The 20,122-nt window shown below is 40.2% G+C and overlaps 1 protein-coding gene across 4 annotated transcripts in view; it reads left to right on the forward strand.

The window, feature by feature from the left end:
- UIMC1 (ubiquitin interaction motif containing 1) overlaps positions 1–20,122 on the forward strand; it is a 170,442-nt gene that overhangs the window by 81,837 nt on the left and 68,483 nt on the right. For 3 of the 4 annotated variants that reach the window (XM_023726482.1, XM_004371160.2, XM_023726481.1), the window contains exon 3: positions 15,777–15,864. In XM_023726482.1, the coding sequence (XP_023582250.1) occupies positions 15,777–15,864 (88 nt within the window). Of the gene's footprint in view, positions 1–15,776; positions 16,130–20,122 lie in introns of those variants that run through there. The other variant, XM_023726483.1, reaches the window with a different exon arrangement.

Consider the following 20,122-nt stretch of genomic DNA (forward strand, 5'->3'; position numbering starts at 1 on the left):
CCTTCAAGTCTTTATATATGTCATCCCATTGCCTTCTTGCCTGCATGGTTTCTGCTGAGTAGCCTGAGCTTATTCTTATTGACTCTCCTTTGTAGATGACTTTTCTTTTATCCCTAGCCACTCTTAAAATTCTCTCTTTATCTTTGGTTTTGGCAAGTTTGATTATAATATGTCTTGGTGACTTCCTTTTGAGATCTACCTTATGTGGAGTTCGATGAGCATCTTGGATAAATATCTTTTCATCTTTCACGGTATTAGGGAAATTTTCTGCCAACAAATCTTCAGCAATTCTCTCTGTATTTTCTGTTATCCCCCCAATCTGGTAGTCCATTTACTCATAGGTTATTCCTGTTGATAGAATCCCACATAATTCTTAGGGTTTCTTCATTTTTTAGATTTCTTTTATCTGATTTTTACTTGAATAAGTTGGTGTCAAGTGATTTATCTTCAGTCTCACTAATTCTGATTGCCATTGCCTCAATTCTGCTCCTGTGACTTTCTATTGACTTGTCTAATTCTGAAATTTTATTGTTAATCTTCTGAATTTCTGATTGCTGTCTCTATGTGGATTCTTCCAGCCTGTTAAATTTGTCATTATGCTCTTCTCTAATCTTCTTAAGTTCCTCTATTGCTAGGTCTGCATTTTGCTGGATCTCCTTCCTGGTCTCTTGAAGAGTTCTGTATATTAATCTTTTGTATTCTGCCTACAGTAAGTCCAAGAAATTTTCTTCCTGTGGAAACTTTCTAGATTCTTTATTTTGGGAGCTTCCTGAAGCCGTCATGGATTGCCTCTTTATGTGATTTGATATTGACTGTTGTCTCCAAGCCATCAATAAGTTATTATATTTATTTTATTTTTGCTTACTGTGTCCTAGCTTCTTGTTTTGTTTTGTTTTGAATTTCCTAGATAGGCTGCTTGTGTGAGTTAGTCTGATCACTGGCACCCCTGAAGCTCCAACGTCCTGCCACCAGGTGGCCAGACCTGCCAATAAGGATGTGAGCGCAGGAGTCCACCCACTCCTCCTGTATGGATTCAGCTCAGGTGTCCAGGTAGTCAGCCACCAAGTGTGTGGTACAGTCTCTCACCTACCGTCCTAAACAGGCATGGGTAATTGGTGTAGGCACAGGCATCCGGCTGTAGCAGGGGGACGCAGGCTGAGCAAGACAGGGGCGGACGGCTGCCCCTGAGTGTCCGAGAGGAAAGCAAGTCCATGTTCCTTAGGGCACTGAGGTGGATGGGTTTTGCAGCCAAACTATGAGCACCCAGTGCTGTTGGCTGTAAGGCCTGGGGGGTACCACTTATTCTTGGGCCCATGTCACAGGTGGCTAGGTGGCGTGGGTGGAGTCCTCAGTCCTTAGGCCTCTGATGTGGGCAGGTGAAGAGCCTGCTTAATAGGCAGAGCAGTGTCAAATGTCAGGAACCTGCCACTTCACAGCTGAAACAGTTGAAGTTAGACTTCAGGTAGATACCCTGTTGTACTGTGGTAACGAGGGCCTACGCTGTTGAAATGGGTCCACACAACTCTGTGCAGGTGGAAAAGGCACTCAGAGTCCGTGGACCCCTTATGCCTGTGCCTAGGCAAAGGAGCTGTGCGTACCCTGAGTTCCCGGTTTAGGGGAGCAAGCAAATTATTTTTTCCCGTTTGTTAATTTGTTCTCTCTCCAAGGCCGGGAGAATGGCTCAGGGCACGTGAAGGGTCCTACTTCCAGCCCAGGGGACTCAGCAATTACATATGCTGGCCTGAGACCCAGTGCAGAGCAGGGAAGTAAATGGGAGAGAGGTTTTTCCCTAAGGGGGGTGTTTTTGATCCATGTGGTAGACCAGACGCAAGTACTTATCTTTTGATGATCGAGGGCTGCTTCTCACTGGTTCCAGATGGCAGAGTAGACTCTTTGCTGCTGGGTCTCTCCCGGTGTGGTAATCGCCTCCTGAGCGCCGATGCTTGCCTGCCTCACCGTGCACCACGAGCTGGTCTGGCCTGAAGGGCTTAGGCTCTCGCGGAGTCAGGTTTGGCAACTCCGCACTTCTTCCAAGTCGTCTCTTCCTCCCCCGCCACTCAGTCTTATTCCTCAGCTTTGCCTTTGATGTCAGGGCCCCTAGATTGTCGTATATAATTGATATACTTGTTTTTTCTGGTCTTTGTTGTAAGAGGGACCACTAGAAGCGTCTGACTATTCTGCCATCTTCGCCCCGCCTCCTTGGCTGTAATCTTTATGGAAGCAGATTGCCAGGTCTTTCTTTTGCAGTACTTATGGATGGGTTTGAACTGCCAATCTTTAGGTTAATAGTTCAGCACACACTTTTTGTATGTATGTGTCTGTCCATTGCACATGCAGACAGGCTGTGCCTCAAACTTCCAGGCAACCATTAGTCTGCTAGGAATGAGACTCATACACCACTGGTATCAACAATTCTGTGGGTGCTATGTTCATCTGTGATTGAGCTGGACACACAGACACTTAACACAGTGGTGGCAAAGTGAAAGCCATTATTATCTGTAGAAGGCAAACATTAAACAGTAACAGATTTCCAGAAGAGAATTGCTTACTCTTCCTCAAATTACCCATGTCCATTTTTATGTTGCTGAGTAGCTGCACCATGGTTCAGGTCTAATGCTGTGTTCATGTCGCTGCTGCCTCCATCTGTCACCACCCTGCTTGGTGAGTTGGGGGCTACACAGCTCCTGAGGCTTTTGCTCTGCTGCTGGGCCTTGCTGGGCCTTGCTGCTGGTTGGAAGATCCCTGCACAGGATCTCCCAAGCCTCTGCTGCTTGGTCCTTCCAAACCTCTGTTGCTGGCTCCCACCACCCCACCTGGACCTGTGGGGCTTTCTTGCTGCCATGCTACCTGGGCCCCCACTGCCTGGCGGGGAGGTGTGCAACCCTTGCACAGGGCACACTCAGGCCTCTCTTGTACTGCACAAGTGTTACAACTCCTTTATAGCTCTGCTGGCAAGCCTTGTGCCAGAGGTGTCCAACTTCATCCTGCTATAGAAAGACCCCTGCACAGGATTCTCTGAGGCAACCCCTTCACAGGCCCACTCAGGCCTGTGCCCTGCATGGGCAAGTGTTACACAGCTCTCTGGCAAGCATTCTGCCCAAAGACACTCAGCTCTTGCTTTGTGATAGGCCCACCGCAGCTGTAAAAGTTCACGCTTGGAAAAATGGTGGTGCGGGGGACTGTGACCTCCTCTTACTTCATAAGAAGAAAGAATCATCATCAGCGTCAGCCAAAGCTGATTCCTATGAAGCAGATGTCAGACATACCTCATCTCTCCAACCTTTTTACCAATTCCGACCCTAACCCTCCCTCCCCCAGTGCTCTCTACTTCTCTGCTGGGTTCAATAATTTGTTGCAGTGGCCAAACAGAACTCACAGACAATACTCATGATTATGAGGTTTATTAGGGAAGTAACAGGTTACAATTCAGGATCAGGAATGTCTCTGGATACATTTCTTCAGTCAGGACAGCTTCTTGGCTGTGCCCACAGGCCTCTCGATGGCCTTTAGCCTCTTGTCCCCTGGCCCCTTGGCCCCTGAGGCCTGTTGGGCTGGCCCAGCCTTTGCTCTGCTCAGGCCAAGTGTTACAAAGATCTTTAGTTCCACGGATAAGTGCCCAGAGGCACCTCATTCCATCATTAAGTCTCAGCCCGAAGGCTCTCAGCTCTCTGGCTCCGTGGGTCAGTGAGCCTAGTTCCACCAAGTGCTCAGAGACACCCTACTCCACCAGCAAGCCTCCTGCCCAAAGGCACTCAGCTTTCTCGCTCCATGGGCCGGGAAGCCCACTGCACAGTCTCCTAGTTCTGCTGCTGCCTATTCTCTGCTGCACTTGCCACTGCTTCTTGCTATCTTATGCTGTCTCCAGTGTTACAGCTCTCTGTCTCCTGGGTCTAGGAGGTTCTCGATACAGGGACCTAGGGGCTAAAGGACTTGCTCTGCTCCCGGTTCTTCTTTCTTGGTGTTAGTGAGGGCCCCTCTTTCCACCTCTTGGATGGTTCATTTAAGCCTAGTGGGATGGCAGAACTGGACAATCCCCTTGTTAGGGCTCCATACACCTTATTTGTATAGTCCCACCCCCACAAGGTTGCTATCTACTTTATTTGCATTGTTAGCAAGCTGTCTAATACCGTTAGTGGACCACAAGCAACTTATTTGCATAGTCTCACCCAATCATTCGGTGAGAGTTATGAGACCATGGCGGGAAAGTCCATGTAAAACTAATCCATCACTAGGGAAAGCACTATTGAAGAAGACGAATAAAGCAGGAGGACACGCACTGCCTGACCTCAGAACCTACTATACAGCTATGGTAGTCAAAACAGCCTGGTACTGGTACAACGACAGACACATTGACCAATGGAGCAGAATAGAGAAACCAGATGTAAATCCATCCACCTACGGTCACCTGATCTTTGACAAAGGCCCAAAGACCATCAGATGAGGAAAACACAATCCTTTTAACAAATAGTGCTGGCAAAACTGGATGTCCATGTGCAAAGAAATGAAACAGCCAATGTCATAAAACAATATGTGTACTGACTGTTTAATAAGAGACTATTTGTTCTGTAAACCTTCACCTGAAGTACAATTAAAAAAAAAAATCTGGGGAGGAAAAAAAAAAAGAAACAGGATCCATACCTCACACCATACACAAAAACTAATTCAAAACGGATCAGAGACCTAAATATAAAGTCCAAAACTATAGAGATTCTAAAAGAAAAAATAGGATCAACACTAGAGGCCCCAGTACACAGCATTAACAGGATACAAACCATAACCAACAACACACAAACTCCAGAAGATAGGCTAGATAACTGGGATGTCCTAAAAATTAAACACTTATGCTCATCAAAAGAGTTCACCAAAAGAGTAAAAAGAGAACCTACAGACTGGGAAAAAATTTTTGGCCATTACAAATCGGACAAAGTTCTAATCTCTAAAATCTACGAGAAAATCCAGCACTTCTACAGCAAAAAGACAAACAATCCAATTAAAAAATTGGCAAAGGAAATAAACAGACACTTCACCAAAGAAGACATTCCAGCGGCCAACAGACACATGAGGAAATGCTCGTGATCACTAGCCATTAGAGAAATGCAAATTAAAACCACAATGAGATACCATCTCACCCCAGCATTACTGGCACAAATCAAAAACCCTGGAAAATAACAAAGGTTGGTGAGGTAGCAGGGAGATTGGGATTCTTATGCACTGCTGGTGGGAATACAAAATTATACAACCATTTTGGAAAATGATATGGCGCTTCCTTAGAAAGCTAGAAATAGAAATACCATATGATCCAGCAATCCCACTCCTAGGAATATATCCTAGAGAAATAAGAGTTGTCACACGAATAGACATATGCATATCTATATTCATTGTAGCATTGTTCACAATAGTAAAAAGATGTAAACAACCTAGACGCCCATCACCAGATAAATGGATAAACAAACTGTGGTATACACACAGTGGAGTACTATGCAACGATAAAGAACAGTGATAAATCTGTGAAGCATCTCATAACTTGGATGAATCTGGAGGGCATTATGCTGAGTGAAATAAGTCAGTCACAGAAGGACAAATATTATATGTGACCACTACTGTAAAAACTAATGAAAAGGTTTACAGAAAGAAACAATCTTTGATGGTTATGAGGGAGGGGAGTGGTGGGGATGGAAAAACACTAAATAGATGGTAGATAAGTGTGGTAACTTTGGTGAAGGGTAAGACAGTATACAGTACTGGGGAAGCCAGCACAACTTGTACAAGGAAAGGTCATGGAAAGCTCCATAGACACATCCAGACTCCCTGAGGGACTGAATTCCTGGGCTGAGGGCTGTGGGTACCATTGTCTTGAGGAACATCTAGTTCAATTGGTATAGCATGGTTTATAAAGAAAATGTTCTACATTCTACTATGGTGAGTAGCATTTGGGGTCTTAAAAGCCTGTGAGCAGCCATCTGTGATACTTCACTGGTCTCACCTCTTTGGAAGCAAGGGAGAATGAAGAAAACTAAAGATACAAGGTGTCGTGCATTGAATTGTGTCCCCCTAAAATGTCTGTCAACTTGGCTAGGTCATGATTCCCAGTATTGTATGATTGTCTTACCATTTTATCATCTGATGTGATTTCCCTATGTGTTGTAAATCCTATCACTATGATGTAATATGATGGATTAGTGGCAGTTATATTGATGAGATCTACAAGATTAGATAGTGTCTTAAGCTAATCTCTTTTGAGATACAAAAGAGAGTAGCGAGCAGAGAGACATGGGGACCTCATACCACCAAGAAAGTAGCGCCGGGAGCAGAGCACGTCCTTTGGACCTGAGGTTCCTGTGCTGAGATGCTCCCAGACCAAGGGAAGACTGACGACAAAGACCTTCCTCCAGGGACGACAGAAAGAGAAAGCCTTACCCTGGAGCCGACGCCCTGAATTCAGACTTCTAGCCTACTGGACTGTGAGAGAATAAACTTCTTTTTGTTAAAGTCATCCACTTGTGGTATTTCTGTTATAGCAGTACTAGATGACTAGGACACAAGGGAAAGATTAGTCCAAAGGACTAATGGACCACATCTACCACGGCCTCCACCAGTCTGAGTCCAGTACAACTAGATGGTGCCTGGCTACCACCGCTGACTGCTCTGACAGGGATCATAGTAGAGGGTCCCAGACAGAGCTGGAGAAAATGTATAACAAAATTCTAACTCACGAAAAAAAATACCAGACTTACTGGCTTGACAGAGACTGGAGAAACCTCGAAATTATGGCCCCCGGCCACCCTTTTAACTCAGTAATGAAGTCACTCACGAGTTTCATTGTTCAGCCTAAGATTAGACAAGCCCATAAAACAAAACGAGACTAAAAGGGCACACCAGCCCAGTGGCAAAGACTAGAAGCCAAGAGGGGACAGGAAAGCTGGTAATAGGGAACCCAGGATTGAAAAGTGAGAGTGATGACATGTCGTGGGGTCGTTAACCAATGTCATAAAGCAATATGTGTACTAACTTTTTAATGAGAAACTAATTTTCCTGTAAACATTCATCTGACGTACAATTAAAAAAAGTGATCCATCACACCACAGCTCCTTATCCTGGGTCTAGAAAGTTCTCAGCTTAGGAACCCTAAGTCCTTGGTTCGAAGGACGCTCTCTGTTCCAGACTCTTCCTTTTGATGGTAGTGAGGTCTTTCTGATTAATCCCCAGGGGATTAGCCCTTTTAAGCCTAGCAGGATGGTAAAACGGACCAATCCCCTTGGTAGGCCACAGTCACTTTATTTGCGTAGTCATAGTGTTATGGGATGAATTGTGTCCCCCAAAAATGAGCGTCAGCCTGGCTAAGCCATGACTCCTAGTATTGTGTGGTTGTCCTCCATTTTGTGATCTGATGTATTTATCCTATGTGTTGTAAATGCTAACACGTATGATGCTAATGAGGCAGGACAAAATCTTCAGGATTACATTGTATCTTGAGTCAGTCTCTTTTGAGACGTAAAAGAGAAGTGAGCAGAGAGAATTGGGACCTTCTACCACCAAGAATAAAGAATGGGAGTGGAGCGTGTCCCTTGAACCTGAGGTCCCTGTGCTGAGAAACTCCTAGTCCCAGGGAAATATTGCTGACGAGGACGTTCCCCAGATCCGGCAGAGAGGAAACCTTCCCGGGGAGCTGGCGCCCTGAGTTCAGGTTTCTAGTCTCCTAAACTGTGAGAGAATAAATTTCTGTTTGTTAAAGCCATCCACTTGTGGTATTTCTGTTATAGCAGCACTAGGTAACTAAGACAGAATTCTTGTGGTGTGATGGATTGCTTTTATGTGACCCTTCTCACCATTGTTTTCTAACTCCCACCCAAATGATTGGGTGGGACTGTGCAGATAGGGTAATTGTGGCCCACCAAAGGGATTAGTCAGTTTTACCATCTGACTAGGCTTGAAGTGAGGTGTCTCAGAGGCAGGAGAGAGGATCCAACCACCACCAAGGAAGAGCAACCAGGAGCAGAGAGTGCATCCGTTGGACCTGGAATCCCTGCTCCGAGAAGCTCCTGGAACTAGGAGACGGAGAGCAAGTGAGTGAGAGAGAGAGCACGAATGAACTCAAGAGGCGATGGCAGAGAAATGAAAGCAGGAGATGGTGCTGTGGGCTTCCTGGCCCACAGAACAAGAAAGCTGAGTGCCTTTGGGCAGGAGGCTGGCTGGCGAAGTAGAGTGCCTCTGGGCAGTTATTGGCAGAGCTAAATAATTGGCAGAGCTTTGTAACACTTGCCTGAGCAGGGCAGAGTCTGAGGGCCAGAGAGGTGTGCCTGCAAGGACAGCCGGGAAGAGGCTGTCCTGATGGAAGAACTGTATCCTGAACCTGAATTGTAACCTGTTACTTCCCTAATAAACCCCATAATTGTGAATATTGTCTGAATTCTGTGTGGCCATTGCAGTGCATTATCGAACCCAGCAGAGAAGTAGAGAGTGTCATGGGTGGGATGGTTGGTGTCAGAATTGTTAAAGATGACAGAGAAAGGAGGCACATCTGACCTCTGCCTCATAGGAATCAGCCTTGGGCTGCTGATCTTGATTCTCCTTCCTCCTTCAGTCTTCTACTGCCTCAACACCATTTTTACACATAGTAAACTGTCCAATACCTAGCAAGGGTTTTACACACCTTATTTGCATAGTCCTAGCCAGTCCTTCTGTGGGAGTTACAAGACAATGGCTAGAAAGGCCATGTAAAAGTAATTCACTGCATCATACCATTTGAACCATCTAGAGACCTTGCCTCAAGGTGTAACGTTATGTTATTGATTTGAGATCTTTCTTCTTTTTAAAGATAGGTGTTTAGAGCTATAAATTTTCCTTTGAGCACTGCCTTTGCTGCATCCCATACATTTTGGTACATTGTGCTTTCACTTTCAGTCGGCTCTAAGTGTTTTCTAATTTCCCTTTTTATGTATTCATTGACCCATTGGTTGTTTGATTCCATACATTTATGAAATTTCTAGTTTTCCTTCTATTATTTATTTCTAGTTTCATTCTATTGTGGTCAGAGAAGATACTTTGTATGATTTCAGTCTTTTAAAATTTATTGAGACTTGTTTTGTGACTTACCATGTGATTTGTACTGGCGAATGGTCCATTTGAACTGGAGAAGAATACATTCTTGTGTTTTGGGGTGTAGCATTCTATATATGTCTGTTAGGTCTAGTTGGTTTAGAGTGTTGTTCAAGTCATCTATTTCCTTATTGACTTCCTGTGTAGGTTTTTTATATTTTATTGAAAGTGGTGTATTGACATCTCCACCTTTTATTGTGGAACTGTGTAAATCTCCTTTCAGTTCTGTCAGTGTTTCTGGCATACATTTTGGGGCTCTGTTGTTAGGCACATATGTAGTCATAATTGTTATTTCTCATTGACAAGTTGACTCTTTTATCATTATGTAGGAGCCCTGGTGGCTCAGTGGTTAAGGACCTGGCTGCTAACCCGTAGGTTTGCAGTTTGAACCCACTAACTGCTCCGTGGGAGAAAGATGCGACAGTTTGCTTCTGTAAAGATACTCAGCCTTGGAAACCCTATAAGGCAGTTCTGTTTTGTCCTGTAGAGTCGATATGAGTCGGAATTTGACTCGACAGCAATGAGTGGGGGTGATCATTATATAATGTCCTTCTTTGTCTTGGAAGAGATTTTGGCAAAGTATTTTGTCTGATATAAGCACCCCAGCTCTCTCTTGGTTACTATTTGCATGTAATAATTTTTTTCGTCTTTTCCTTTTCAATTTATTTGTTTTTTTGGATTTAAAATGAGTCTCTGGTAGGCAGTATGTAGTTGGATCATGTTTTCTTATCCATTTTGCCAATCTGTGCCTTTTGATTGGAGAGTTTAATTCATTTACATTTAAAGTCATTACTGATAAGGTACAACTTATACCATTTTGCTATTTGTTTTCAGTCTGTCTTATATCTTTTTATCCCTAATTTTTCCTTTACTGCCTTTTTTGGTGTTTAGTTGATATTTTCTAGTGAACCATTTTGTTTCCCTTCTTTTTTTAGTATGCATATTTTTAATGATATTTTCTTTGTGATTGCCATGGCAATTGCATTTAACATCCTAAATTTATGAAAACCTAGTTTAAAGTGATATCATTGTAACTTCAATAACATACAAATACTATTCCTATACTTCTCCTCCCCTATTTATGTTGTTATTGTCACAAATTATATCTTTATATATTGTGTGCCCAATAATATAAATCTATAATTATTTTTTATATATATGTCTTTTTAATCATGTAGGACATAATAAGTAGAGTTACAAAGCAAAAATACTATAGAACTGGCCTTTATATTTGCCCGTGGAATCATCGTTAGTGGATACTTTCTTTCTTCATACTGTTTCAAGTTACTGTCTACGGTACTGTGATCATTAAGGTTGTGTGTCAGCTTGGCTTGGCCATGATTTGGTTTGGCAGTTATGTAGTTTGCCTGTCGTATCATGATGTGATCACTTCCATGATGAGATTTGGTATAATGTAATCATCCCCATGATAGGATCTACTGTGAGTAGCCAGTCAGTTGAAAGGGAGTTTCCTTGGGGATGTGGCCTGCATCGAATATAAGTGGACTTTCTGGCAAGGCTCATGGGCTTTTGCTTGTTTTGGATCCTGCAGCTGGCTCCTGTTCGTCTGACCTCGGGTTCTTGGGACTTGAGTTAGTAGCTTACCTGCCATCTTGCCTGCTAATCTTGGGATTTGTTAGTCTTTGCAGCCTGTGAGCCAGAGCCCTGCTGTCTGATCTGCCGATCTTGGATTCGCCAGCCGCTGTGGCTGCGTGAATCAGGAGAAGCCCCCAGCCTGACCCACGACCTGGGGACGTTCCAGCCTCTACAAGCACTTGAGCCATTTCCTTGATATAAATCTCTCTCTATATATATTTATACTTTTCACTGGTTTTGCTTCTGTAGAGAACCCAGGTCTTTTCTTTTCAACCTGAAGGATACCCTTCAGCATTTTTTGTACAGCAAGTCTTGTGGTAAAAAATCCTTAATCATTTGCTTATTTGAGAATATCTTGATTTCTGCCTCATTTTGAAGGACAGTATTTCCAATTATAGAATTCTTTGTTGACAGTTCTTTTCTTTCAGCACTTTAAATATGTCATTCCAATGTCTCTGGCCTCCATGGTGTCTGAGGAGAAATTGGCACTTAATCTTATTTGGGATCTTTTGTATGTGACTATTCATTTCTCTCGCTGCTTTAAGGATTCTCTTTTTAGCTTTAGTTTTTTGAAAACTTCAGTATACTATGTCTTGGTGTGAGTCTTTTTGGGTTCAATTTATTTGGAGTTCTTCAGGCTTCTTGGATTTGTAGATTCATGTCATTTTTCAGAGTTGGAACATTTTCTGTCATTATTTCTTAAATATTCTTTCTGCCCCATTTTCTCCTTCTGGGATTCCAGTGATGCATTCCCCTCTGCCTTTTTTTTAAATTTTGTTGTTGTTGAGAATATACACAGCAAAATATACACCAATTCAACAGTTTCTACACGTACAATTCAGTGACATTGATTATATTCTTTGAGTTTGTAACCATTCTCACCTTCCTTTTCTGAGTTGTTCCTTCCCTATTAACATAAATTCACTGTCCCTTAAGGTTCCTATCTAATCTTTTAAGTTGTTGTCATCAGTTTGATCTCATGTAGATAGTTCTTAAAAGAGCATAATGCTCAAGGTAGACATCTTTTACTAGTTAAACTAAACTATTGTTTGGTTTTAAGAAGACTTCAGGGGATATTTTTGGTTTAAGGTTTCAAGATTATCTCAGGACAATAGTTTCAGGGGTTCTTCAACCTTCATGGCTTCAAGATATCTGGAGTCCATGAGAATTTGAAATTCTCTTCTGCATTATCCCCCTTTTGATCAGGATTCTTCTATGGAACCCTTGACCAAGATGTGCAGTAATGGTAACTGGGCACCATCCAGTTCTTCTGGTCTCATGGCAAAGGAGGCAGTTGTTCATGGAGGCAGTTAGTCACATGTTCCATATCCTCCTCCTATTCCTGAGTATCCTTCTTTCTCTCTTGTTCCACGTAAATAGAGAACAATTGCTGTGCCTTGGATGGCTGCTTGTGAGCTTTTAAGGCCACAGGCACTACGCAGTATGATGTATTTTCTGTTTCACTTGATGGTATCCCACAGTTCCATTAGGCTATGCTCAGCATTCTTAATCCTTTTCTCTTGTTGCTGTCCAAGCTCAATAATTTTGATTACCTTATCCTCTAGTTTGCTGAGTCTTTTTCCTGCTAGCTCAAATCTGCTGTTGAGTCCTTCCAGTGAAGGAATATATATATATAGATACAAATATAAAGGACGAACATTTTACTAACAGACGTCAAATATGAACTGTACCTAACTGTTCTGACTTACTTACAAATTTGACCTAAAGACAGATTTAGGAATGGAAATCATTGGTAATTTGGGGACTGCCTGTAACATTCATAGTTGAGAAATTAATCTTATATTAAACGGTATGGGAAAAAACAATTAAAAAAAATTTCAGCAAGGTCATGGTATTCATTGTTAATTTTTATTCAGAATGAGGTGGTAGATGCTATATTTCAAAATTCAGCTTCAGTCCTTTTTCAATAGCCAGTTTCAGCAATTTATCCTATAAAGTTATAATTAAATTTCAACTATCTTTTGATGAAAGAAATGGATTTCAGATCCATGAATTTCCTATGTGTAAATCTTTATTGATGGAAAATGAAATGCACAAGGTCTTATCAAATTCGTAAGGTGATAACTTTTTGCAGATGTATAATTTCAAGATTACCCCTTACTTCATTGATATTTGTTGTAAAATTGTGGAACACATCACAATTTCTTGAATCTCTGTTCTTCTAAGCATCTAACTTTATTTTTGCCCTTTAATCTTATCCACGTTTGAAAACGCGTTGCATTCTTTAATACCTCCTAGCATAGAAGTATTAAGTTCATTGAAAATATTGAAGAAATCGGACAAATATTTAAGTCTGGCTGTCTAGTTCACATCTTAAAAAGTTTCTGAAACACTGAGCATTCATTCCATAGTTCAGAATTCTCTACAGAACTTCCCCTTCAATAAGAGTTATGCCACAGCATGTAATAATAGCTGTTTATGATTAGTTTCTGTATCATCACACGATACAGAGAACATTCTTGAATTGAATGCATTAGCTTTTATGTAATTTACATTTTCTATTATGCATAGTATGTGGTTTAGCTGACATTTTTTCAGCAGTGTAAACAATGCATTCATTAGCATTCTGGCACAAGTTCCTTCATCTAGGTAACTATTCCAGAATGTTTTCCCATCATTACGGCTACCTACACAAACTCCAAACCACGTTTGTAGCGTAATCCTTCATAGTTTTATTCAGTTCAATGCTTAGTTACACTTACTGATTATGAAGCTGAAAGAAAGTATTTTTTTATTATCAAGTTTATCACACATTTACTAAAAGAATTTTTGTGTTATGGTTTGCATTTTGTCCCCCTAAAATAATGTGTTTGAATCCTAACCCCAGTGCCTACAGATAGGGGAACCCTGGTGGCACAGTAGTTAAGCGCTCGGCTGGTAACTGAAAGGTCGGCAGTTCGAATTCACCAGGAGAAAAGACCTGATGAACTGCTGCTGTAAAGATTACAGCCTAGGAAATTCTTATGGGCAGTTCTACTCTGTCCTATAGGGTCGCTGTTAGTTGGATTCTACTCCATGGCACACAACAACAACATACTTGTGGATGTAAGCCGTTTGGGAGAAGGGTACTTTGTTATGTTACTGAGGCCATATCAGTTTAGGTTGTACTCTAAACTAAATCATTTCTGAGTGATATAAAGAGTAGCCTATTCACTTAGACAGGCAAACACAAATGGGAGAAAGATTGATGCCACGTGGAGATTACCAGGGAACTTTGCAACACTGGAACTAGAAAAACTGAGACAGGGATTTTCCCCTAGAGCAGATAGGGAAACAGGCTTCCCCGAGAGCCAGTGACCTGAATTTAGACTCCTGGCCTCCTAATCTGTAAGAAAATAAATTTCCGTTCATTAAAGCCACCCACTTGTGGTGTTTCTGTTGCAGCAGCACTAGGAAACTAAGACACTGTATGTTCATGAGGTTTCTGGCTTTGTAGTTTTATAAGTTGTTCTTCCATCTCATGACCTACTTCCTGAATACACTGAGCTATAATGTCACTGGAATGTGGTACTTGAGCTATTTTGTTTAGCTCAGATTCACCCAACATTTCCAAGCAGACATCTTTGCAGCGTTTCAGTAATTTCTTGGCGATTATATATCATTTTTTAGTCTTAGCAAATCCAGTATTTATATGAAACCTACAAAGCAGTAATATTTATATATGAAATACTAAAGATCTGTTTGTGTCTGCTTATTCAGTACTCTTTCATTTAGAAATTCTTTTGCTTTTAAACTTATTCTTAATGTTTTATATGTAAATGCTGCTTAAGTTTTGATAGTTTCATTAGTCAGTACATATATTACGAATATAGACACTGATCTTCATACTTCACTAGCATTTAGGCTACAAAACGAAGCTCTGTATATGAGGTATCATACTTCTGAATAAAAACAGAACAAAACTTATTTTTCCCTTCACAATCCTTTGGAGCATCATCATTTAGTCTACTGCTACTGCCACATTCAAAAAAATTTCTTTTCTTGATGACAAAAGTCCAGTGAAGCTTATTTCATCATCTGTGGATTAGGATTAAAAATAAACAATGCAAATTTACTTCTTTTATTTAGCTAATAGTGTTGAACTATGACTAAAAAAAAAAATCTTTCTTCAAAATTAACATGATTGTAAAAATAAGTTATAAAATAAATAAATGCCTACATTTCCTCAGGTATTTATGTACTTTGGGTTCTAATGAACAACTAAATTTAAAATATCCCAGATTATAATCTGGTTGTACCGTACATGACTAATCTGCAGTTTGCACCAGGAAAGCCCATACACGTGCATGGATGTTGTAACAATGTAAAATTTCTGTAAAACTTCCTAAACGTTTATTCTGAATTTCTATACTTTTTTGTTGTTGTTGGGGATTAGTAACAGTTTGTTAACTGCCAGCAGGCTACAGATCATACTTTGAGTAGCATTGATTTAGGTTGTTTACAGTTTTTTACAAGAACCAGAAATGCTTCCTGAACATCATTTTGCATATGTCATGCTCATACATGAGTTTATCTTAGAATAAATTCCTAGAAGTGGATTACTTGATCAAAGGGTATATATATTTAAGATTTTAGAGATTATTTCCAATTTTTGCCCTCTAAACAGATCCATTTCATTCAGTTAGTGGTATATGAGAGAACCTGTTTCCCCACATTGTTTTAGAAAACCTTTTTATTTTTATATTAAAATAGTATCTACGTAATTGTTTTAGTTTGAATTTTCCAGGTGAAGTTGAGCATCATTTCACTTAGGAACCTTTTGTATATCTTCTTCTGTGAACTGCCTTGTAAGTTTTGCCTATGAGAGGAAGATAATTATTGTTGTTTTTATTGATTTATAAGAGCTCTTTATATGTAAAGAATACTAGCCCTTCATCTGATAAATGTTGCATGTTTTTCCTTAGCTGGTCTGTTTACTTTTAAGTACTGTTTTAAAATAAATGAATACTCTTCAGTGGCTTTAAGCTCTCCATATTCTCTGTTAGCCTTAGAGAAGATAGAGGAGATAGAGAGAATACTACTTTTAGTGGTAGCCACCCTGATGATATTTCTTTCTTTTGCAGCAAGAGCCAGAAGAGGAGAATGGATTGCAGAAAACAAAGATGAAACAGCCGAGTAGAGCAAAGTGTTTGGCTAAAAGGAAAATTGCACGTATGTTTTCATTTTTCTGTTGAGAATGGTTTGGAAATTACAACAGTTATAGAATCAACACTAGTGTTTTCATTAGGAAGAGAGAGTTCTCTGAATAATGATGTATGTGCTTGCTGTTTATTCTAGATTCCATTACAAGCAATTCCTAAAAATTCCTACAGCTTGTACAGTTGACTAGTGGCAGAATATTAAAATGAAAGAATGTGACCTTAGGCACACTTGGGTTTGAAACCTTGCTTCACAACCCTTACTGTGTGTATCTTGGGTAAGTCACTGCTTTCACCCTACTGTTTCCTCATCAGTAAGATGCAGATAATAACACTTGCTTGGAAAGTCACTTAGTAGAGGCTCAAATCAAAAAGTAAAATTACTATTTTTGCTGTTACAATCCTTTGTTGGAGATTTTGCCTTCTGTATTTATTACTCAATTGTGAAGTCATTTAATAATCACTTATTTTATATTTTAACATGATGTTAAATGTTCAAGTATTTCAGAGAACTTTTTACTGCAATAACTAGTTGGAATTATTACAACAGTTGACTGAAATTGACAAGAATTTCTTTCACTGTTAAATTGAACTGATTTAAGGTATAATTCTTATACTCAGATAATTAACCATTAATAGGTCTTTGTTGTGAAATTACTGCCTTATGTTTGACTGTATGATTAGATCTGTTGAGTATATTTGAGTTGCTTTCAGTCTTGAAGATTTTAGGTAATAGTTACTGTTTGAAATACAATAATCTTTATGAATTTATGGTTAAGTTTTTGTCACCATTGGTAGACTGTTGATAGTTGTCTGCTTGGTTATTCTGGATATTTATATCCTAAGTAGATTTTATTTAGCTGGATCATGCTTTTTTATTCAGTCTGAAAGTCTTTGTCTTTTAATTGGTGTGTTACACATATATATGGTACTTTAGATGAAGGTTTACAGAATAAATCGTTTCTCATTAAACAGTACACATATTGTTTTATGACAGTGGTTAACAACCCGATGACATGTCAACACTGTCCCTTCTCAACCTTGGGTTCCCTATTACCAGCTTTCCTGGCCCCTCCTGGCTTCTCGTGCTTGTCCCTGGACTGTTGTGCCCCATTAGTCTCGTTTTTTTTTTTATGGGGCTGTCTAATCTTTGGCTGAAGGGTGAAGCTCGGGAGTGACTTCATTACTGAGCTAAAAAGGTGTCCGGGGGCCATGCTTTCAGTGTTTCTCCAGTTTCTGTCAAGCCAGTAAGTCTGTTTTTTTTTTTTGTAAGTTAGAATTTTGTTCTACATTTTTCTCCAGCTCTGTTCAGGACCCTCTGTTGTGATCCCTGTCAGAGCAGTCAGTGATGGTAGCCGGGCACCATCTAGTTGTACTGGACTCAGTCTGGTAGAGGCCGTGGTAGTTGTGGTCCATTAGTCCTTTGGACTCATCTTCCCCTTGTATCTTGTTTTCTTCATTCTCCCTTGCTCCCAAAGGGGTGAGACCAGTGAAGTATCTTAAATGGCTGCTCACAGGCTTTCAAGACCCCAGATGCTACTCACCAAAGTAGAATGTAGAACATTTTCTTTATAAGCTGTGTCATGCCAATTGAGCTAGATGTTCCCCAAGATCATGGTCCCCATAGCCCTCCACCCACCAATTCAGTCCCTCAGGGATTTGGATGTGTCTATGGAGCTTCCATGACCTTTCCTTGTACAAGTTGGGCTGGCTTCCCCAGTATTGTGTACTGTCTTACCCTTCACCAAAGTTACCACTTATCTACTGTCTATTTAATTCCTCCCCCCACCCCTCCTATCTCTCATAACCAACAAAGATTGTTTCTTTTTGTGTGTAAACTTTTTCATGAGTTTTACAGTAGAGGTCTCATACAATATTTGTCCTTTTGTGATTGACTTATTTCACTCAGCATAATGCCCTCCAGTTTCATCCATGTTATGAGATACTTCACAGATTCATCATTGTTCTTTATCGTTGCATAATACTCCATTGTGTGTATGTACCATAGTTTGTTTATCCATTCGCCTGTTGATGGGCATCTAGGTTGTTTCCATCTTTTTGCTATTGTGAACAATGCTGCAGTGAACAAAGGTGTGCATATGTCTATTCGCGTGATGGCTCTTATTTCTCTAGGATACATTCCTAGAAGTGGGATTGCTGGATCGTATGGTATTTCTATTTCTAGCTTTCTAAGAAAGCGCCATATCATTTTTCAAAATGGTTGTATCATTTTGTATTCCCACCAGCAGTGCATAAGAGTTCCAGTCTCCCCGCTACCTCACCAACCTTTGTTATTTTCCAGTGTTTTTGATTTGTGCCAGTAATGCTGGGGTGAGATGGTATCTCATTGTGGTTTTAATTTGCATTTCTCTAATGGCTAGTGATCACGAGCATTCCTCATGTGTCTGTTGGCCGCTTGAATGTCTTCTTTGGTGAAGTGTCTGTTCATTTCCTTTGCCCATTTTTTTATTGGATTATTTGTCTTTTTGTTGTAGAGGTGCTGGATTTTCTTGTAGATTTTAGAGATTAGACCTTTGTTGGATTTGTAATAGCCAAAATTTTTTTCTCAGTCTGCAGGTTCTCTTTTTACTCTTTTGGTGAACTCTTTTGATGAGCATAAGTGTTTAATTTTTAGGAGATCCCAGTTCTCTAGCTTTTCTTCTAGAGTTTGTGTGTTGTTGGTTATGGTTTGTATCCTGTTAATGCCATGCATAGGGCCTCTAGCATTGATCCTATTTTTTCTTCTATGAACTTTATGGTTTTGGGGTTTATATTTAGGTCTTTGATCCATTTTGAATTAGTTTTTGTATATGGTGTGAAGTATGGGTCCTGTTTCATTTTTTTGCAGATGGATGTCCGGTTTTGCCAGCACCGTTTGTTAAACAGACTGTCTGTTCCCCATTTGATGGACTTTGGGCCCTTGTTGAAGATCAGGTGACCATAGGTGGATGGATTTATATCTGGGTTCTCAGTTCTGTTACATTGGTCAATGTGTCTGTCGTTGTACCAGTACCAGGCTGTTTTGACTACTGTAGCTGTATAGTAGGTTCTGAGGTCAGGTTGTGTTAGTCTTTCTACTTTATTCTTTTTCTTCAATAGTGCTTTACTTATCTGGGGCTTCTTCTCTTGTCATATAAAGTTAATGATTAGTTTTTCCATCTCTTTGAAGTCTGTTGTTGGTATTTGGATCGGGATTGCATTGTATTTGTAAATTGCTTTGGGTAGAATTGTAATTTTCATGATGTTGAGTCTACCTATCCTTGAGCATGGTGTGTTTTTCCATATATGTAGATCTCTTTTTGTTTCTTGCAGTAATGATTTGTGGTTTTCTTTGTATAGGTCTTTTACATCCCTGGTTAGATTTATTCGTAAGTATTTAATTTTTTTAGGGGCTATTATAAATGGTATTGTTTTCCTGATTTCCTTTTCATCGTTCTCTTTATTGGTATATAGGAATCCAACTGATTTTTGTATGTTTCTCTTGTGTCCTGCTGCGCTGCTGAATCTTTCTGTTAGAGCCAGTAGTTTTCCCATGGAGTCTTTAGGGTTTTCTATGTATAATATCATATCATCTGCAAACAGGGACAGTTTAACTTCTTCATTACCAATTTGGATGCCGTTTATTTCCTTTTCTTGCCTTATTGCTCTAGCTAGGACTTCCAGCACAGTGTTAAATAGGAGTGGTGATAAAGGGCATCCTTGTTCCTTGTCTTGTTCCTGTTTTCAAGGGGAATGTTTTCAGCCTCTCTCCATTAAGAATGATGTTGGCTGTTGGTTTTGCGTAGGTGCCGTTTATTATACTGAGAAATTTCCTTTCTATACCTATTTTATTGAGAGTTTTTATCAGGAATAGGTGGTGGACTTTGTCAAATGCCTTTTCTCCGTCAGTTAAGATGATCATGTGATTCTTTTCTTTCCTTTTATTTATGTGGTGGATTACATTGATTGATTTTCTAATGTGGAACCATTGTTGCATACCTGGTAGGAGTCCTACTTGGTTGTGGTGTATTAGTTTTTTGTTATGTTGCTGAATTCTATTGGCTAGAGTTTTTGCATCTATATTCATGAGAGATATTGGTGTGTAATTTTCTTTTTTTGTGGCATCTTTGCCTGGTTTTGGTATCAGGGTTATGTTGGCTTCATAGAATGAATTCGGAAGTGTTACTTCCTTTCCTATGTTCTGAAATAGTTTGAGTAGTACTGGTATAAGCTCTTCTCTGAATGTTTGGTAGAATTCTTCAGTGAAGCCATCTGGGCTAGGGTTTTTTTTT

The sequence above is a fragment of the Trichechus manatus genome, unplaced genomic scaffold (genome assembly GCF_000243295.1).
Source record: "Trichechus manatus latirostris isolate Lorelei unplaced genomic scaffold, TriManLat1.0 scaffold00011, whole genome shotgun sequence".
NCBI lineage: Eukaryota > Metazoa > Chordata > Mammalia > Sirenia > Trichechidae > Trichechus > Trichechus manatus.